Consider the following 17,531-nt stretch of genomic DNA (forward strand, 5'->3'; position numbering starts at 1 on the left):
CGATCTGATGATCTACAACACACAATATAAAACACTCAAGCGCTTCAGCTTGGCCAAAACAGTCAGCATTTGTCAAAGCATATGCTCGTTGCTCTCTTAAGAAAATCAGACGAGTCTCCAGAGCAGACGCACTATTTGTGACACTAAGCTAAGCCTCCAGACTTCCCACACGCTGACCTTCAAGCCTGAAAACGCAGTCTGTGCTCGAAATCTGACAGCCAGGCTGACAGAACCAGAGAGAGGAAAGTAGGAGAGAGAGATGGACAATCTCGCAGTGAGGAGAGGAGGGGAAGCGTTGATGATAATTCGGCAGAAGTCTCTGGAGCCTGAAGGCCGTGGAGAGCAGCGTTCTCCCTCAGCGGAGCCCATGGAAGCCAGCGAGCGGCCAGGCGGCAAGATAAGAAGAGGTGAAGCGTAGATTAGCCGTCCTCGCGGACAGAAACCCAGGCTAATGCTCGCAACTGACCTCAAGTCTCATGTTATTTGCATAGCCACATACCGAGGCATAAGAGATAGGACGGCTACAGAACGAGTCGAAAAGGTTAGCACTTCAACTAATTAGTTTCAATCTGTAGAGCCAGCGGACTGCTAATGAAGGCCAATTTAAAAGGATCCACTTAAAAAGACAATACAAGACAAAAATTTTGAGTCCAATTCATTTTTGAATGATAATTTATCAGCTCTAGTGCAAATCATGGAAACATGGAAAAACAAAGGAAACATATTACTCTGTTTTACTCTTGTTTTATGGATTTAATTTATTTTTCAATCATACTTGTTTTTCTTTTTTCTTCTTCTTCTTCCTCTTCTTTTCAGTTAAAATCTAACCAAATTTAAAACATTTGCTAATAGGTAAGAAAATTAATTTGTGAGTTTGTTTTTTAACTTAAAATGTATTATAAATTAATTCTTAGACAATGAAAACGTTTTTATTGTCTAAGCATTTCATTGTCAAATTCACAAACATTAATTTTTGAATTTGTTCGCAAACAATTACACTTTTTTCAAAACAAAAAAAAAGTATTATAATTTATTATAAAAAAGGAAAACGTTTGCTAATAGGTAAAATTATTTGCGAATTTGTTCTAATTTATTCTAAAAAAAAAAAGAATTTGCTAATAGGTAATACAATTAATACATTTTTACATTTTAAATTAATTCCTTAAAAAAAAGTATTTTATCCTTCGGGCCACAGCTGTGATTTCTGTCTTTGACACAAGTGCTTTCGTTTAGCCACTCGAATGGAAATCAAAGGCCATGTTTGACTCGACCGACCCCGTGGTGCTGCCGTTTGCTCATCAAACAACTTTATATGGTGACACGAAAGCGTTCCGTCTCTCTGTGTGTGTGTGTGTGTGTGTGTGTGTGTGTGTTACGCACCGACTCCTGATCAAATCCTGAAAGCTCAACTCTTCAAGAAGGACAAGTCAAACACACAAATGCATGTGCATACATGAATACAAAAAATTCTTGCATACCCAATGATTCCTTACAGTAAATAAGACCACATGAAAATGTTTCTCTTCTATTTACTCATTTACTCTCTCAAATAAGTTCACTATATTGTAAGTTCAACTACGCTGTGAATACAACATCTTATATTGTTCAGTTAATGATAAACATTGAAAAGATGTCTTTGTGTGGACAAACTGGGGAAAAACATATTTCTTTAGCTTTAGCTTTTTTGTTTTTGCTCTGTTCATCATTTTTATTGACAAAGACAGCAAGAAGCATAATTGAAGTCAGCTTTAAATTCTGATTCAAACTAATTTCCTGCTCATAATGCATGTGCTCAACCATATTTTTTGCTATGAATTTTCAATGTTTAGTCAGATAACTAAGTACACAAGAGTATGGCAAAGTGAGAAGACTACCATGCTATTCCTACTATAAAAATAGTAAGAGTAGTATGATGCTAGTAAGCTATTCTGAACGCAGCTTATTCTTATAGCTTTGTCAAAATAAAGTCAAAATTAAAACACATTCATGGACTTACTGTATATGAATCCTCAATACACATTAAAAAAATAAATAAAATGAAATACTATAAAAAGTACATTATAATAAAATAATAAAGAAAAGAAAACAATGAATACATTAATTAATACAATTATGAATTCAAAAGTAAATAAAATAATACAATAAAATGAATGAAAGAATAAAATACTTTACGAATAAATAAAAAAATAAAAATCCCATGATGATTTTTTTTTCTTGTTGCATATCCTGTTTCACATAATATTATAGTTACCAAAGTAAAATGTTTGTGAAGGTCATTTCATGTTGACTTTATATATAACATTTAGTCTAAATATTCTTATCCCACATATGCAAATGTACAGATATGCAAATCTCACACCTGCACATGCCTATATCTCTCTCTCATTCCCACAAGCTCTACACTCTTCACTACTCTTTATTTGCTATTCAGCAGAGATTCGCTGTTCATATTAGACTGTAAAGGGGAACATTTTCAAAAGCCCTTTTTTGAACAAAGCGATCTCTTTCAATTGTAGCCCGCAGCCAAGAAAAACAACAAGCTGAATAGACTCGTGAATCAACTCGAAATACATCCACAGACAACAATGGGGGAAAAAAAACTTACATTGTTTATGTACTTCAGATACAGTTGGTATTTTAGGAGAACAGCCTTTCGCGTACGTTTCACGTGTCTCTACAGAAAATGCTAAGAGTGCTAATTTTTATTCATCTCATCGCCCGTTGTCTGGCTCTTCCACAGGAAACGCAGGAGTATGGCAAACAGATGCTAGTCGAACAACTGCTCAAACACAGGAGCCATTTCTGTCTCTTCACGAGCATCTCGTAACAATTAAGGCCTCAAATCCATAGCGTTGGAGCACATACAGACCCCAACAGCCAATGCAATCAAGGACTGTGTCAGATGATGCAGCACCCCTGTTAAAATGGATAGTGTATTATGTTTTTTTTATATTATATTATTTGTTTTAGAGAAAACAAAAGATTACTCAAATCAGCAGTAATAGTATGAAGAAATGCAGACTGTTTATTAGCGAAATACTGACTGAGCTTAAAAACTCAGAGCTTTAGTGGATTAGAGCTGTTTTAAACAGATAACATTTCTTTTGTCGGTCAGACCATTTTTTATTTATTTAGATTCTATTTGTGGATTTTGGACTTATTATAGGCTTTCATTCAGTTTTAATAAAATAAATGCTCTATTCTGTTCTAAACTTGCTGCTCCCTCAAGATTTCTGCTGGCCTCTCTTAAGTGATTCTCTATTTATACTAACAAATTGTTGAAATCTTGACTCTGATTGGTGGACAGAGGTTCCAAGATATTCATTATATATAAATGCATTGCTTTGATGAAAATAATGTTGAATATAATAATAATAATACAAATCTAAGAATAAGAATTGTATTTATTTTTCATGATTTTTTTGCATTTTTACATAAATTACAATTGAGTAAATGTCTCACACAATTCTTATTATGGCACATAAATATATAAATATATGAACAAACAAACAACCAAGTACTTTTACATCATGGTAGTAATGTTTGACTGGCTCTAATCTGCGCTGATTTAAAAAATAATAATACAAATTATAATCACCTAATTTAATTGCAAATAAAATAATAAAAACATAACTTTCTATAATAAAAAAATTCTGCATTACAGAAATTAAAATATGAGAATATAACCATTTATATTAATTGAAAAACAAAACATCCAGACATATAAAATATAATTTCAATTTTTTTTCTTTGATTTTGGGGTTAAACTTGGTAACCCACAATGAACTTGAAGTGAAACCAGATCCAGCTTGTTACGTCTATGGATGAACTAGATGAGATTTGTGAGTTTGGTGCAGTTTAAGAAGTCTGTAGCTGATTTGCTTCAAGGTTTGTGATGTTTTGACAGCCAGCAGGTGAGTGAGATCGGCGGATGTTCTGACCTGGAGCTTCAACATAATAAAGGTGTTCATCTGTCTAATAAGCCGAGCAGGAGAGTGAGGTTTAGCATGGAAACGAGCAGCTGTAAGTGTACATGTGTATGTGTGTGTGTGTATGAGAGAGATAGAGAGAGAGACACCGAGAGAGGTCAGAAAAGAGGTATAATGGCTTTTGCTGCAGGTGGTAACAGATGGTTGCTAATGGATGTTCATAGATCTGAATGACACAGGCTAGAGGGTGGTGTGATGTACTCTAAGATGAGTCGAGAGAGAGAAATAGCGAGATGGAGAGAAATACAAATCAGAAGAAAAAGAAAACAAGAGTGAAAATGTTTTGGCTCTGTGTTTGCTCTTTCAAAGCTCATATAACTTCATGGAATGTTTCATTGAACTTTATCTCAGATGTCTCTCCTACAATTTCTTACACACACACACACACACACACACACACACACACACACATATATATATATATATATATATATACAGGGTGCGATTTGTGAAAAAAGCAGGGGGGGGGGGGGATTTTGAAAACGTTTTTTTTTTCAGAGCAAGGCTTTAAAGTATAATGTTAGTGTAATCTGTTAACAAAGCACACCATAAACCCGTCTTTTTAGGCAAGTACCAGATAATGTGTGTCATGTCACGAAATGTTTTTAATACGACTGAAACATAGGCTATTTAACGTGATCACAATTTAATAAAAACATTAGACCGATTAATTATTTAATTTCAACGGTTATTCAAACAACGAATAAATTAAATAGGAAAGTGAGGAAAGAACATTTACAGTATCAACGGAGCTTGTTGAAACTCCGAATCAGTAAAACCATTGCGTCGCAAAATGATTCACTGTTTCGAAGCGCTTTAATCGGATCGCGTATCGCGAATCATTTGTTTCAGATCTAGACTTCGGCGCTGTTCGCGGGATGATTTTTATCCCCACCGGAGATAAAAATAATTCAGCAGAGGCAGGGATGCGTAGACCAGAGGGGGGGGGAAATCCCCCTCCCCGGCAAATCACACCCTGTATATACTGTATATATATATACAGTGGGTACGGAAATTATTCAGACCCCCTTAAATTGTTCACTCTTTGTTGATTCAGTAGTTGACACACTGTTGACAAGTGTACAAAGGTAAATCACATCAGAACTATTAAATAATATTAACAAATGCATTTTTTGATTTTAATAATGTATTAGCAAATAACCATTAACTAAGATTAATAAATATTTTATAAGTACTTTTCATTGTCAGTATACATCAAATGGGAGACTTTGCAGACATGCGTTCCAACTTCATCTTCACTTCACCGAAAAGCTACAGGTGACGAGGAGCTTCAGAAGAACTGATGTTGTCAGGCCATATGGGAGTAAAAACAAATTTTCCTGTCCTGTCAGCCGTTACACTGTGCTTGTAGCGTGTGCTCGTCAACTGGACACACAAATGCGGCAGCACGCTGTAGCCTGTATCATTTCACATCAAAGTGCGAAAGAAACTACAAGCATGCAATGTTGTAGTTATGTCATCAGTTAAAGCCTGTGTTATACTTTCGGCATGAGCAATCCGGACGCGTACACGGACAGCGCGGAAGCAGACTACTTGTATTTATACTTCTGAAAGCATACGCTGATGGTCCGCACCGCGGACGTGTTCCATACATGCACAGTATATCGGCTTGAACAATAAACAAAACTGTGAACAAAGAATTGCCCAGAGTTATTGCACATCTGGCTGTCTTTATATTGTTTTATTGACGGATTGTACAGGTTCGAGTAGCAACGGGCTTCTTCACACAGCATGTGCATGCGCAGTAGCCTACTGACGCGTGGTCACAAAAAATGGGAGGTACGCGGATGTCCACGCGAAGCCTCCGTGCACACTCTCCAATGATGATTTTTACGTCACGCATACCATAGAGGACCCTAGCGGACTCGCGGACACGGAAAGTATAACACAGGCTTAAGTCATTAAGTTACCAAAGAGGCAAGTAAAGCTGCCTTAGAACTGTGCATGCATTTAAGTATTTGTTATATGAGTTACATTTAAGAACATGTCTCTGAAATGGTTTTCAAAACTGTCCTGGTGCACCAGCCCTGTTTCCCTCATCTAACACACCCGATTCAACTCGTCAGTTCATTAGTAGAGACTTTAAGACCTGAAGAGGATCAGAAAAGGTAAAGAGTTGTAAGAAAATACGATGTGTATCAGATCCGCGTCACGTTCAGCAGAGGCAGCTCTTAAAGCAGCCAAAATAACCTAATAACCAGCTGCTGTGATGACTGTTCATAAAGAACAAAAGGAAATCAATAACTTTTGTAGCTTTAAGGATTCATCTTTATTTAAATTAGAATTTAGTGTTTGATAACTTTATTCAATTTCTGTATATTTCCTACTTGCTGAAGGGCACAGGTAGCTAAATATGACATTTATTATATTGTGTTTATGTGAAGATTGCTTTAAGTTCACTTAAATTAGAAGTTGTTATTTTTTTAAAGTCTAATAAATGTTCAAATTGATAGCTCTCAATTATACTGTAATGCTGAGTGGCTAGTCAATGGTTAAATATTAAGGGGGAAAACTATTTCATAGAGACATCAGTAGTATTGGTATCAGTGAAGAAATATTTCAGATAATAAAGCAGTCTAATTTGGGATTTTAGAGAAATTAAGACAAACCTGTTGTACATTTGAGAGGAACATGTTGCTTTGATGTCGCAGACGGATGTTGTAATTCACAGAACTGTGCTCTAATGATTGCTATGATCTGAACAGGATGCACGCAGATAATTTACAGCTATTCAAGTCAAATGGTCTGAGCGGTTCTGTGTGATTTTCGCAAGATGATGTTGATGTGTGCTATTTTCGTGCAAGGAGACTGTGGCCTAGTTCTCTCCCTTTCCAAAGGGACTAGAGCGCTATAACCGCTTCACTGTGGGCCTGCAGGAAATAAAAAATTTAATTGCTTTTCTTAGTTTTGTCTTGCTCTTTTTTGAGGCACTTGGATGGAGGGGAAGCACAATCGCTCTGCTTTTGTTACCGGCGTACCAGTGGACCCAGAAACTTCAGGCCAACGCTACGTTTGAGAACAGTACGGTGAGGGAGTAGGTTTACGGCAAGACTACAAATGGAGGAAAGTTTATTGAAGTAAGTGCGTGAGTGCATGTAGATTAGCGTTGTGAAGTCGTGCAATTGTTCTGCATACATTAGCAGCCCCCAACACCGCCTTCCTCTCAATATAACTCCTCCATCTGTCATCGTCACACTCGCCTCCTCCTGACTAAGCAAGTACTGCTCCACATCCTGGAGTTTTTCTGCACCACAGATCAACAGGAACTCAATATTTTGTTGCCATTAGCTTGAAGACGATTTTATACCATTTGAAACACAAATGGCAATTAATTATATTTACTTTCCAGAGGGAAATAACAGTGCTTGTATTGCAGAAAAGGAATAGTGTTAAAGGGACAGTTCACCCAAAAATGAAAATTCTGTCATCATTTACTCACCTTAAATGTTGTTAACCAAACAGATGTTGGTCCCCGTTGACTTCTATACAAAAAAAAAATTTCAGACTTGGGACAACTTAAAGGTGAGTAAATGATGACCGAATTGTAATTTTTGGGTGAACTCTCTCTTTAAAATAAAATGACAAAAAAAGCAGTAAAATCTGTATTGTTGTACTATGTTGAAATATTATTACATTTTACAACAACTCTTTTCTATTGTAATATATCTGAAAATGCAATTTATTCATGTTCAAAGCTGAATTTCCAGCATCATTACTCCAGTCTTAAGTGTCACATGATCCTTCAAAAATCATTCAAATATGCTGATTTGCTGCACAATAAACTTATTATTATTGACTGTTGAAACCAGCCCTGCTGCTTCATATTTTTGTGGAAACCACGATACACTATAATTCAAAGTTACATTTTAAAAATAGAAAACAGTTATTTTAAGTTGTTGTATTTCACAATATTACTGTATTTCCGATCAAATACTGTAAATGCAAACTTAGTGAGCATAAGAGACTTCTTTTAAAAACATTTAAAAAATATATATATTTTGTTAGAGTCTGGACTATTTATTTTCTACACTCTAATGTTTGTTACCGTAATTAACAAAGTTAATATTAAGTGTTGCCCGTCCTTGTTAATGTGCCCTTAAAGAAACACAAAAGCGCCGTGTTGCCCTACTGAGTATTTCCTGTCTGATGAGGCCAAAACGGTCCTCTCATTAGTGAAACAGCAGGAGTAATTAATTGTGTGTTTATTTTTAGGGGCGGCAGAGAGCACGGGACTAAATTTAGCACGTATGAAGATCAGTGGGGCCGGCCAATTACACGCGGGCAGAGGAGAGTCCACCAGGGTACCTCAGTCCGAAAAAACCAAATCACAATATGATGAAGTGTGCGTGCTGTAATACAGTACACAACAACAAGCCTGTTTCCCCTGCGTGTCTGCCTTCATAATGTCATACTGGATTTCACAGCATTTACGAGCGAAAGCCGGCCTGATTCGCTCAGTCACATGCTGCATCTGTGCAACGTCCAGTCAATACGATCCAGTTCATCATAACAGTCCTAATCAGGGTCAGTCATACACAATCTACATCATATGGTGCTTACTAGTAAGATGTTGTTTTTGCATTGGTTTGTGTTAGGAGAAGGAGAATATGACATCGCAAGCCTGTAAGTGACAATGTAATTGATGCCATGCCCTGAGTTTGATTGACAGGTTCTGTTCTGCAGTATCAGCTGGTTTCCATAAAAGAGAGAGCGAACGAGAGACACAAAGCTGAGCTCAGCTGTGATCCGTACGGCTGCAGCACTGTTCGTTTACATGACAGCTTCCCAGGCCTGGCATTGACATCTGCCAGTCACACGCACCGCGGTCACAGTAATAAAGATTTAAGAGCTTCTAAAAATACACGGCGGGACAAACTAACACACAAACACGGGCAGAAACAGTCAGGGCGTTCCAGAAGAGCACCATCTCTCCACGAGCACAACATCAGCCCTTCGTGAGGAGTTGGAGGAGTAGGAGGAACTAACAGACAGGAAGCGACTCATTTCAGGACAACATGGCTGACCCCAATGCACATCAAGCTTTTAGAGTAAAACACAAAAAAGAAGCAGAGAGGGATCTCATTCATGAAACAACTGAATGCAACAGTTGATGTAAGAATGGTTTGCATAGGAATTTGTCATATATGAAATTGACTGCAACAATTTATGTAAGAATTGGAATCGGTTTACATAAAAATCTGCTGTGCACAATCAAGCCAATGCAACAATTTTTTAAAGAAATGGTTGTTGGACACATAGGAACAAAAGTTCAATATGCACATAATTCTATCCTGTTTAACGAATGATCTACACAAAAAATTGATAATTAAAAAACAACAATTTGCGTAAGAACTGATGCACAAACAGATATGCACATAATTCTACGTGCAACAACTTCAAGCCAATTTACAAATAAAAAGTATTCCAAACTATTTACATAGAAATATGTTAAGCACATAATCTAATCAATGTGACAATATATTTAAACATGGTTTCATGAAGTATTTACGTAGAAATTTTATGTGCATAGTTTTACGTGAGAACGATTTTACGAACAGTTTATTTGGAATTTGCTACATATGCAGCCAAAGCAAATCTAAAATCTAAATAAGAAATAATGTACAGACATTCTACACATATTTATTATGCACATGATTTGATGTGATTTTATGAATGACTTACCCAGAAATTTTCTATGTTCATAGCCAAATCAAAGCGACAATTTACTTAGGAACTTTTACATGCAATTTACACACACATTGAGGCTCCGTCCACACGAAGCCAGAGCTTTCCCTATCCGATCTTTTTTTTTCTCCTCGTCTCAAGAAACATCTGCGTCCACACGAAACATGCCAGACCAACATGTGGCGCTGTAATTCTGCCACAGAGATACACTAAAAACGGAGAAGTAGTCTTGGACTATGCTCATAAACCTTGTGTGTGGTATACAAACAAACATGGAACAATACATTTATTAATCTGTGTTAATGTTAGTTAATAAAAAGACAATGGTTCAGTGTTTGTTCATGTTTTTGTTGCTGTTACGTGATGTAGCGGTGTCTGACTAGGGACGAGACGTGGGCTGATGACGTCATCGTTTCAGAAAATATACAGATTCGCTGTCCACACGAAAACGCAAGGGTGGCGTTTTCAAATTTATCCACTCTGGGACCCGGTTTCAAAAAATATCGGTTTCACTCTCCCAAAACGCCGGCTCCGTCTGGACGAAACTCCTATACGATACAAAATGTATGCGTATACAGCTAAACGCGTCTCCGTGTGAACGGGGCCTGATTATGTACATAATCAATTCAATGTGACAATTTACTTACCCAGAAATTTGTTCTGCACATTCAATGCAACAGCTAACACAGGAATGCTTAGACAAACGATTTACACAGAAACTGGCACTGTTCAGAGCCAGTTCAGAGAAAATGTATATAAGAATTGTTTACGACCGTAAAAACTTACATAAGAATGGTTTTACTAATAATTTACATAGACATTCGTTCTGCTCGCATTTCTGCTCATTAATAAAGCCACTGAAAAAATTGCATCCTCCTGGCAGCTTTGGTGAACTATTGTCAACGGACTATGATTTGGGACACACTAATCTTAATCAGACTTATTATTTAGGACAGATAATGCGTGAATTGGGGCGCGGGGTCTATCTATCACACTCATTAGCTGTGACCTAAAGAAGCAGGTGCAAATAAACAGGTCGACACGGGTGTGGACCAGTTTCCACACTTAAAACAGAAAATTGATTTCTTCTTTGTAGAACTTGTAGAACCTTAAATGCAAAAATACATGCTTTTGCAATTGTTTTACCCAATTTTCAAAATTAATTTCCATATAAAAATACTTAAATGTCTGTATTAAACATTAACAAAAATGTATACTTTTTAAAAAAAAAAAGTTTTTAAATTATGGCTTATGAATTTTTACTTTGGCTTTCCCAAACTTTGTTGATTCTATGCACATTATTTACTTTTTTCATGTGTGCAAGATTATGAGTTTGCAGCTAATTTATTGACATTCAAACACCGATTCAATTGTGCAAACAGCCATACAATCACAATACAAGATTTAATATGATCCATCTATAAGCCTCTATTAAACACTGTCAAAACTCACTCAACCGCCAACTCTTTATCATGAGATTACAAGACGTCTCCTCATTCCTCTCTTTCTTGTTCTCTCTTGCTTTACCTTGTTCTACATCCTATGTCCTACATCGCCCCCTCTTTCCTCTCGATTTCTCCCGTCTGCAGCTCATTTTGAAATCAATGATTTCAGAACTTCATTTCCTCGCATTTCCTAACGCCTGAAGGGCTGTTCTCACTCTGGGCCCATTTTCTCTCTCTCCATCTCTCTCGCTCGCTCTCTTTTTCTCAGTTGTCGGGAGTCTGCTGGGCTTTGGGTGATGGTTGGGTCTAGTCGCCAGCATACTGCTGGCCCCGATAGCAGCGGACCCTATCTTTAGCTGTTCAGTCACAAATGCTGCTCAGAAGCACCCGGAGCACTGCCGCTTTGTGGCCAACCAACGAAACATCGGCTCCGTTCCAAACCCTAGCGAGCTGCCTAGCAAGACAGCAACGTGCAACAATCTTCAGCAGGCAGCAAAATTACATTGCTTTACCAGATGTCTCATTTGGGCACAAATTTAAACAAGCATCACTTGCATCATTTGCAGAAAAGCCAATCCCAAATGCATTGTAATGAATCCAAAATGACGAGGGAAATATAGTTTGATTGTGTTGTCTAAACACAATTCCAACTGCAACATTGTAAAACAAACAATTTTTCATTAGTAGAGCAAAAATAAAATTAGCTGGTAGGGATGGGCCAGAATTGTTGAGCTAGTATATTGAAGCTGAAGTACAATAACAGGTTAAGGCAAGAAGTCTGAGCACTGAAACATACACAACTAAGATTGTTTAATAAACGCTAATTGTTATCATAATTATTTCATCTCCTGCTCCTCTCGGGATTTCTCAGTCAATTTCTTGGCTGACAGAAGACTGTTAATACAGTTTTGGGTTCCACAGAAGACATGCTGTTAACATGCTTTGTGTATAAGATAAATCTACTGACTAGTTGTTCGGACACCAGACAAAACAGATATTTTCTGACAGGATATGGCATCCGGGGCTGAATCTAATATTTCCAGCATGGACACTTGATCTAACTTTTTTTTTCTTATTCTTTTTTTTTTACATTTTGAGATTTTGGGATACTTGGCTTTTCATAGCATGTTGTTTCAGACAAGTGTAATGAAAATGTCCAAAATCCAAATAAAATCCAAAGTTTTTATTGAATTGCACTTTATCTATTTGCACCTGTAGGTTTCAATGACTATATTGAATATATATTTTTATGTATATTCTGAAGGTTTTACAGAGGGGTTTGTTAAAATACCATTTGCTTGATTTTATACAAAATTGTATTCTTAAAAACAAAATTATTATTATTATTATTATTATTATCATCATCATCATCATCATCATCATTGTCGTTGTTGTTGTTATTAATTATTTTTTTTTAAATTTATTATTATTATTGTTGTTGTTGTTTATTTTATTTATTTATTTTGGCTATTGACAGTGTTTTCTTTATAAAATGATGAAAAGAGATATCCAAAATCCCATCTGTAAAAACCTTTAACTTGCTAACAAAATAAAACAAGAATTTTGAACCTGGCTTTATCCAATGTAAAATGTTGTTTTGGAAATATATGCAAATTAGTGCATATTCAATTAAATATCTCTTCATTTGCATTTTTTAAGAAAACTTGTAAAACAAAAAAATGCAATACTTAAAGGGGGGGGGAGGGGGATTACAATGCTGTTTCATGCATTCAGAGTTGTTTACACTGTTAAAGGAGACATATTATACCTCTTTTTACAATATGTAATATAAGTCTCTGGTGTCCCTAGAATGTGTCTGTGAAATTCCAGCTCAAAATACTCCACAGATCATTTATTATATAATTTTGAAAATGCCTATTTTGAGTGGAAGCAGAAACAAGCTGTTTTTCGGGCCTGTGTCTTTAAATGCAAATGAGCTGCTGCTTCCCGCCCCCTTTTCCAGAATAGAGCTCGGACCTGCTAAAAAATATCATGTTTATCGCGCTGAAATCATGCGTTTTAAACAATATGAGTTTAAACTTCTGATATACAGTTTTCTGAGCGCACACATCCGAACGAAGCACACGGACAGAAAGCGGCTGTCAGAGCATGTGAGTACTAAACTAAGCTATCATTCACACACAAGTTTATGTTAAAAACACACAAGTTACAAAAACAGTCGGTTATGTCTGTGAAGGTAAACAGCTGGAAAATAAATCGCTTGTTTATTTTAGATCTGTGTGGCAGCAGCAATATACAGTAAATAAATCAATAAATCCACTGCTGTCTTGTCTCCTCTGAGGCTTGGACTGTAAATAGTGTTCTGTGCTCATCTGTGCAGCCAAAGACAGAACAGTTAGCATGTTTTGCTCAAACTTTTGCCATGGCATTAGAGCTGGGCAATAATGGCATCCCTTTGCCACGTCACTAAGGGAGTGAAATCAGTAAGTTAAACTGCATCAAATATGATAAAACTAAAGACTTTTTGGAGATATGAAGGATGCAGTACTACTCTATAGGTACTCAAGATTAACATGAGATTGGGTGAAACTGTGTGTGTTATGTCTCCTTTAATGTAATCAGTGTGGTGATATCTACAGCTTACATTTATATACCCTATTTACCTGTGGTGCCTTGCTTTAATACTTTTGCAGTGGTGCTTTTAAAAGGGGACGCCACTTGTCAAAGTTAGCACAAAGAGGCGCAACTTCTCAGCGAGTGTTTTAGTACGAAAACTCTCATCTGCTTTAAAGCATCGCCACCATCAAAGTAGCATTTGTGCAGTTAGGATGCATTAGAAGGTCGCTGACTAAATAGAAAGCATTCAGCAAACTAGAATTAAGAGCAGTCATTTTGAGTCTCCTGTGTGTGTGTCTGCATGGCATTGTAGAATCTTGGCTAATCTCACTCGAACACCAATTTATGATGAGAAATTCTGAGTGTCTCCCAGTAAAAGACCTCAGGCAGTGTTCATATGCTACTTTTAGTCAAAAGTACTAAAGTACTTTACTTACCAAACACATGACTCATTTCTGAAGCTTAATAAACACTCATTTTTCAGCTATAATTGTCACATGCGCCTGCGTATTCAACCTATAAAAGACTCAAACCAACACAACAAAAAGCACTTCAAGATCTTCAAAGAATACTGTGGTGTATATGTCCAAAAAACATGGTTGTACACCACAGCATTTTTTATGGAAACGTGTAAATGTGATGCTCCATTCATCTCTGAAAGCTCTATGAGCATCTTATGTGTCGCTGTGTCGTGTCCTGTGGATTTGAAGAGGGAGCAGATTGGAGGAAGACAAACTCATTACCTGCTTAGTTAAGCAGGCTAATAGAGAACAGTGGGCATTGATAATACTTTTTTAGAAATCCAATTTTTTTTTTATTAAAAGAGACAGTGGATCGATTCCCCTTTTTAATGTAACAGATAAGAGTTTTACACCACGATTATCAATGGCTCGACTTCCTGCTGGGAGAGAGCGATTGTTAGCGCTGCTCACCTCCAGTGCTTTGCGTTTCCTGTTGAGCAGTTTGGCGATGTCTCCTGATACCTTCTCCACCAGCTGTTTGGGCGTGCTTCGCTCCACAGCAAACTGATTTCTCTTCTCATTATAAATCTGTGGGAGGGCAAAGGTCAAAGGTCAGGCACACAGTAATTTCCTTTGTGATCAATTACATTAAAAATGACAGACTTTTGCAACTCAAAACAAAAATCTTTATATTTTACATATGAAAGTCAATATTTAAAAATCTAATCATTTATATATTTTCTAAAAAAATGTAATAGAATAAGTAAAAGAGTTTATTTTTTGTCAAAGATAGATAGATAGATAGATAGATAGATAGATAGATAGATAGATAGATAGATCGATAGATCGATAGATAGATTTTTAAGTGATGTCTCAAACTAAATCATTAAATCACTGAAGCAGACCATTTGAAATAATTTATCACCATTTTAATGAGCTCTCAAAAATATTTCTTAGTTAATATGTTCCAGTAAGTTGAGTAACCATGAAACTAGTGTACTGGTATATTCTAAGAAACTTAATCGTCAAGTAAAATCATTACACTATTCATTACGTTGATTAATTTCATAACTGTTTACCTTATCATTTTATATATATTTAAATATATATTTTATTATTAAAGCAATTAGATATTAATATTTATATAAAATGTAAATATACATTATTTAATATTATAAACATTAAAATATAAGAATGTATAAGTAACATATTTTACCACATATAAATGTATGATTAAAGAAAATCAATATATTAAGTACTAAAACGGCATACATACATTAAACACAGTGTAAGCAATTTTAATGCAATGACTCATCCTCCAATCTTCCAGTTGCCAAATAATACATTTAATATTCCAACATAATTTAAAATAATCCAAAATAATTTTTAGTATGCTGTACAGTTATATACTAAATAGTAAAACCTCAAAGCTAACAGATGTGGACTAGAAGATGTCTGTATGGACTTCATAACCACACAGCGCAAAAAAAAAAAAAATCAACATGAATTTAATTCGATTAAACTAAGTGAAAAAGAGTGCAAGTCATGCCACAATCTGATGTGGACTTATGGGTCAGCATTGTTCCTCACGTCAGCGCTTTTCCCAGTGATTTCTTTACATTGTTTTATAAGGTAATGCAAAGTGGCTAGAATCAATAAATAATCTTTCTTATTTTTAATTTTTGGATTTTTAATGCCCTCAATATGGAAAAGAAAAACAACATTTAGATATACAGCCAATGCTAAACCGCCTTTATTGAGAGGCTATTATTAACAAAACAGGTTTAAATTTAATCTGTATTTGTATTCAGTAAAGTGTGAAACGCTGGAGTGACTCATGGACTTTAGCTTTCAGGAGAAGAAATTAGGTCAAAATGTGGAGAAAATAATATACTTTAGATTGTGTGTGTGTGTGTTTGTGTGTGTGAGTGTGTGTGCGTGCGTGCGTGCGTGCATGTGTGTGTGTGTTTGTGTGTGTGTTGAAATGGAGGAAGCAGGAACAGCAGGCAGGAGGGTCTGCTGTCTGTGTCGGGCCAAGAGATCTAGATGAACTGGGCCAAACACACTCACACCACTGAACCAGAGTGAGCAAAAGCCCATCCAGTTCAATATGCTTCCACTGGCAGTCACACATAAGTACATAATGACACTCTCAAACAAACACACACAACACAAACTAGCGTGGTCTCCAAAAGCAGGACAGAAACAGAACACATAGTGTCTCATTAGTGAAGAGACTCGTCCCAGTATGCCAAACTGAGACTGTGTTAGTATAAACACACAGATGGCTGCTAAACATCTCCTTTAGTGTCCTACTAAGAGAGTCATACCGGACTGGAAAGCCATGAGGGTGAGTAAATGATGATAACCTAAAACAGCTCTCTCAGTAAACACTTCAACACACGCGCCCGTACCTGTAATTACACTCCAGCAGATTTACTTTCCCTCCCTGACAGCCAGTTTCCTTTCCAAACACCAGAGACAAAGCAGCAAAAGAGTTTCAATTTGACCTTGTGTCTTATTTTTTTTCTTCGCAAAAAGATTTGTTTGAGGTTTTCTCTTTTTTTTTTACACGACTTGCTCGCGTCGGAGATTATTGTTTTAACATTTTTCAAAAGAGAGAGATAAAAAAACATTCAAGAAAGTTTTCATGTGATCTTCATATAACAAAAAGGGAAAAGTTATCTATTGTTTTAATAAAAACCAGCTCCTGGGAAATCAAAGTGCCTGAAGCTAAACCAGCATGTAAATTCATGTTAGTCTCTAGCTGAACTCTACAGCAAGGATGGCAATAAATCAGAACCGTTTTCAGCGATGATGTGTCCGATTGAGCCAAACTCTGAAAGATATCACATTAACTGCTGGCTCATGTCACTCTCTATGAGGAAACCGACCATTTGAGCAGATGGTGTATTAGATGAGTGTGCTGATGCTAAGCACCAGTGCAGCAGCTACAACTCAAACACTCAAATATACTGGTGATCTGGTTGTTTCAGACAAGACATTCACGTACACACCATCAGGCTGTAAAATAACACACAAAGTCAGGATCAGAAGAACGGATATAAGAGATGGGGACGCCACACGCTTATCAGTGAAGAAAAAAAGAGCCTTTATCTCTACATCCTCATCTCTTTAAGACAAATATAAACGTCAGCTCTTTATTAAATTGCTAATAGAAGTTATTGTGTTTGCATCAGCTCCAGTTCTGCATCTCTTTTGCCCTCTACCTCTCAATCATTCTTTCTTTCTCTCTAATAGTGTAAAAGTTCACATCACGCCTGATTCGTCCTTCACGCCTGATTCATTTAAAGTCAACATGAAACAAAATTCAGCCGGTGATTCACAAACTT

At 36.4% G+C, this 17,531-nt stretch overlaps 1 protein-coding gene across 1 annotated transcript in view; it reads right to left on the reverse strand.

The window, feature by feature from the left end:
- Nucleotides 1–17,531, reverse strand: part of LOC107587574 (voltage-dependent calcium channel subunit alpha-2/delta-2-like) — a 230,694-nt gene that overhangs the window by 170,180 nt on the left and 42,983 nt on the right. The window contains exon 2 of the mRNA XM_016275397.1: nt 14,650–14,766. Within this exon, the coding sequence (XP_016130883.1) occupies nt 14,650–14,766 (117 nt within the window). The remainder of the gene's footprint in view (nt 1–14,649; nt 14,767–17,531) is intronic.

Source organism: Sinocyclocheilus grahami, unplaced genomic scaffold, assembly GCF_001515645.1.
Source record: "Sinocyclocheilus grahami isolate Dianchi unplaced genomic scaffold, SAMN03320097.WGS_v1.1 scaffold94.1, whole genome shotgun sequence".
Taxonomy (NCBI): domain Eukaryota; kingdom Metazoa; phylum Chordata; class Actinopteri; order Cypriniformes; family Cyprinidae; genus Sinocyclocheilus; species Sinocyclocheilus grahami.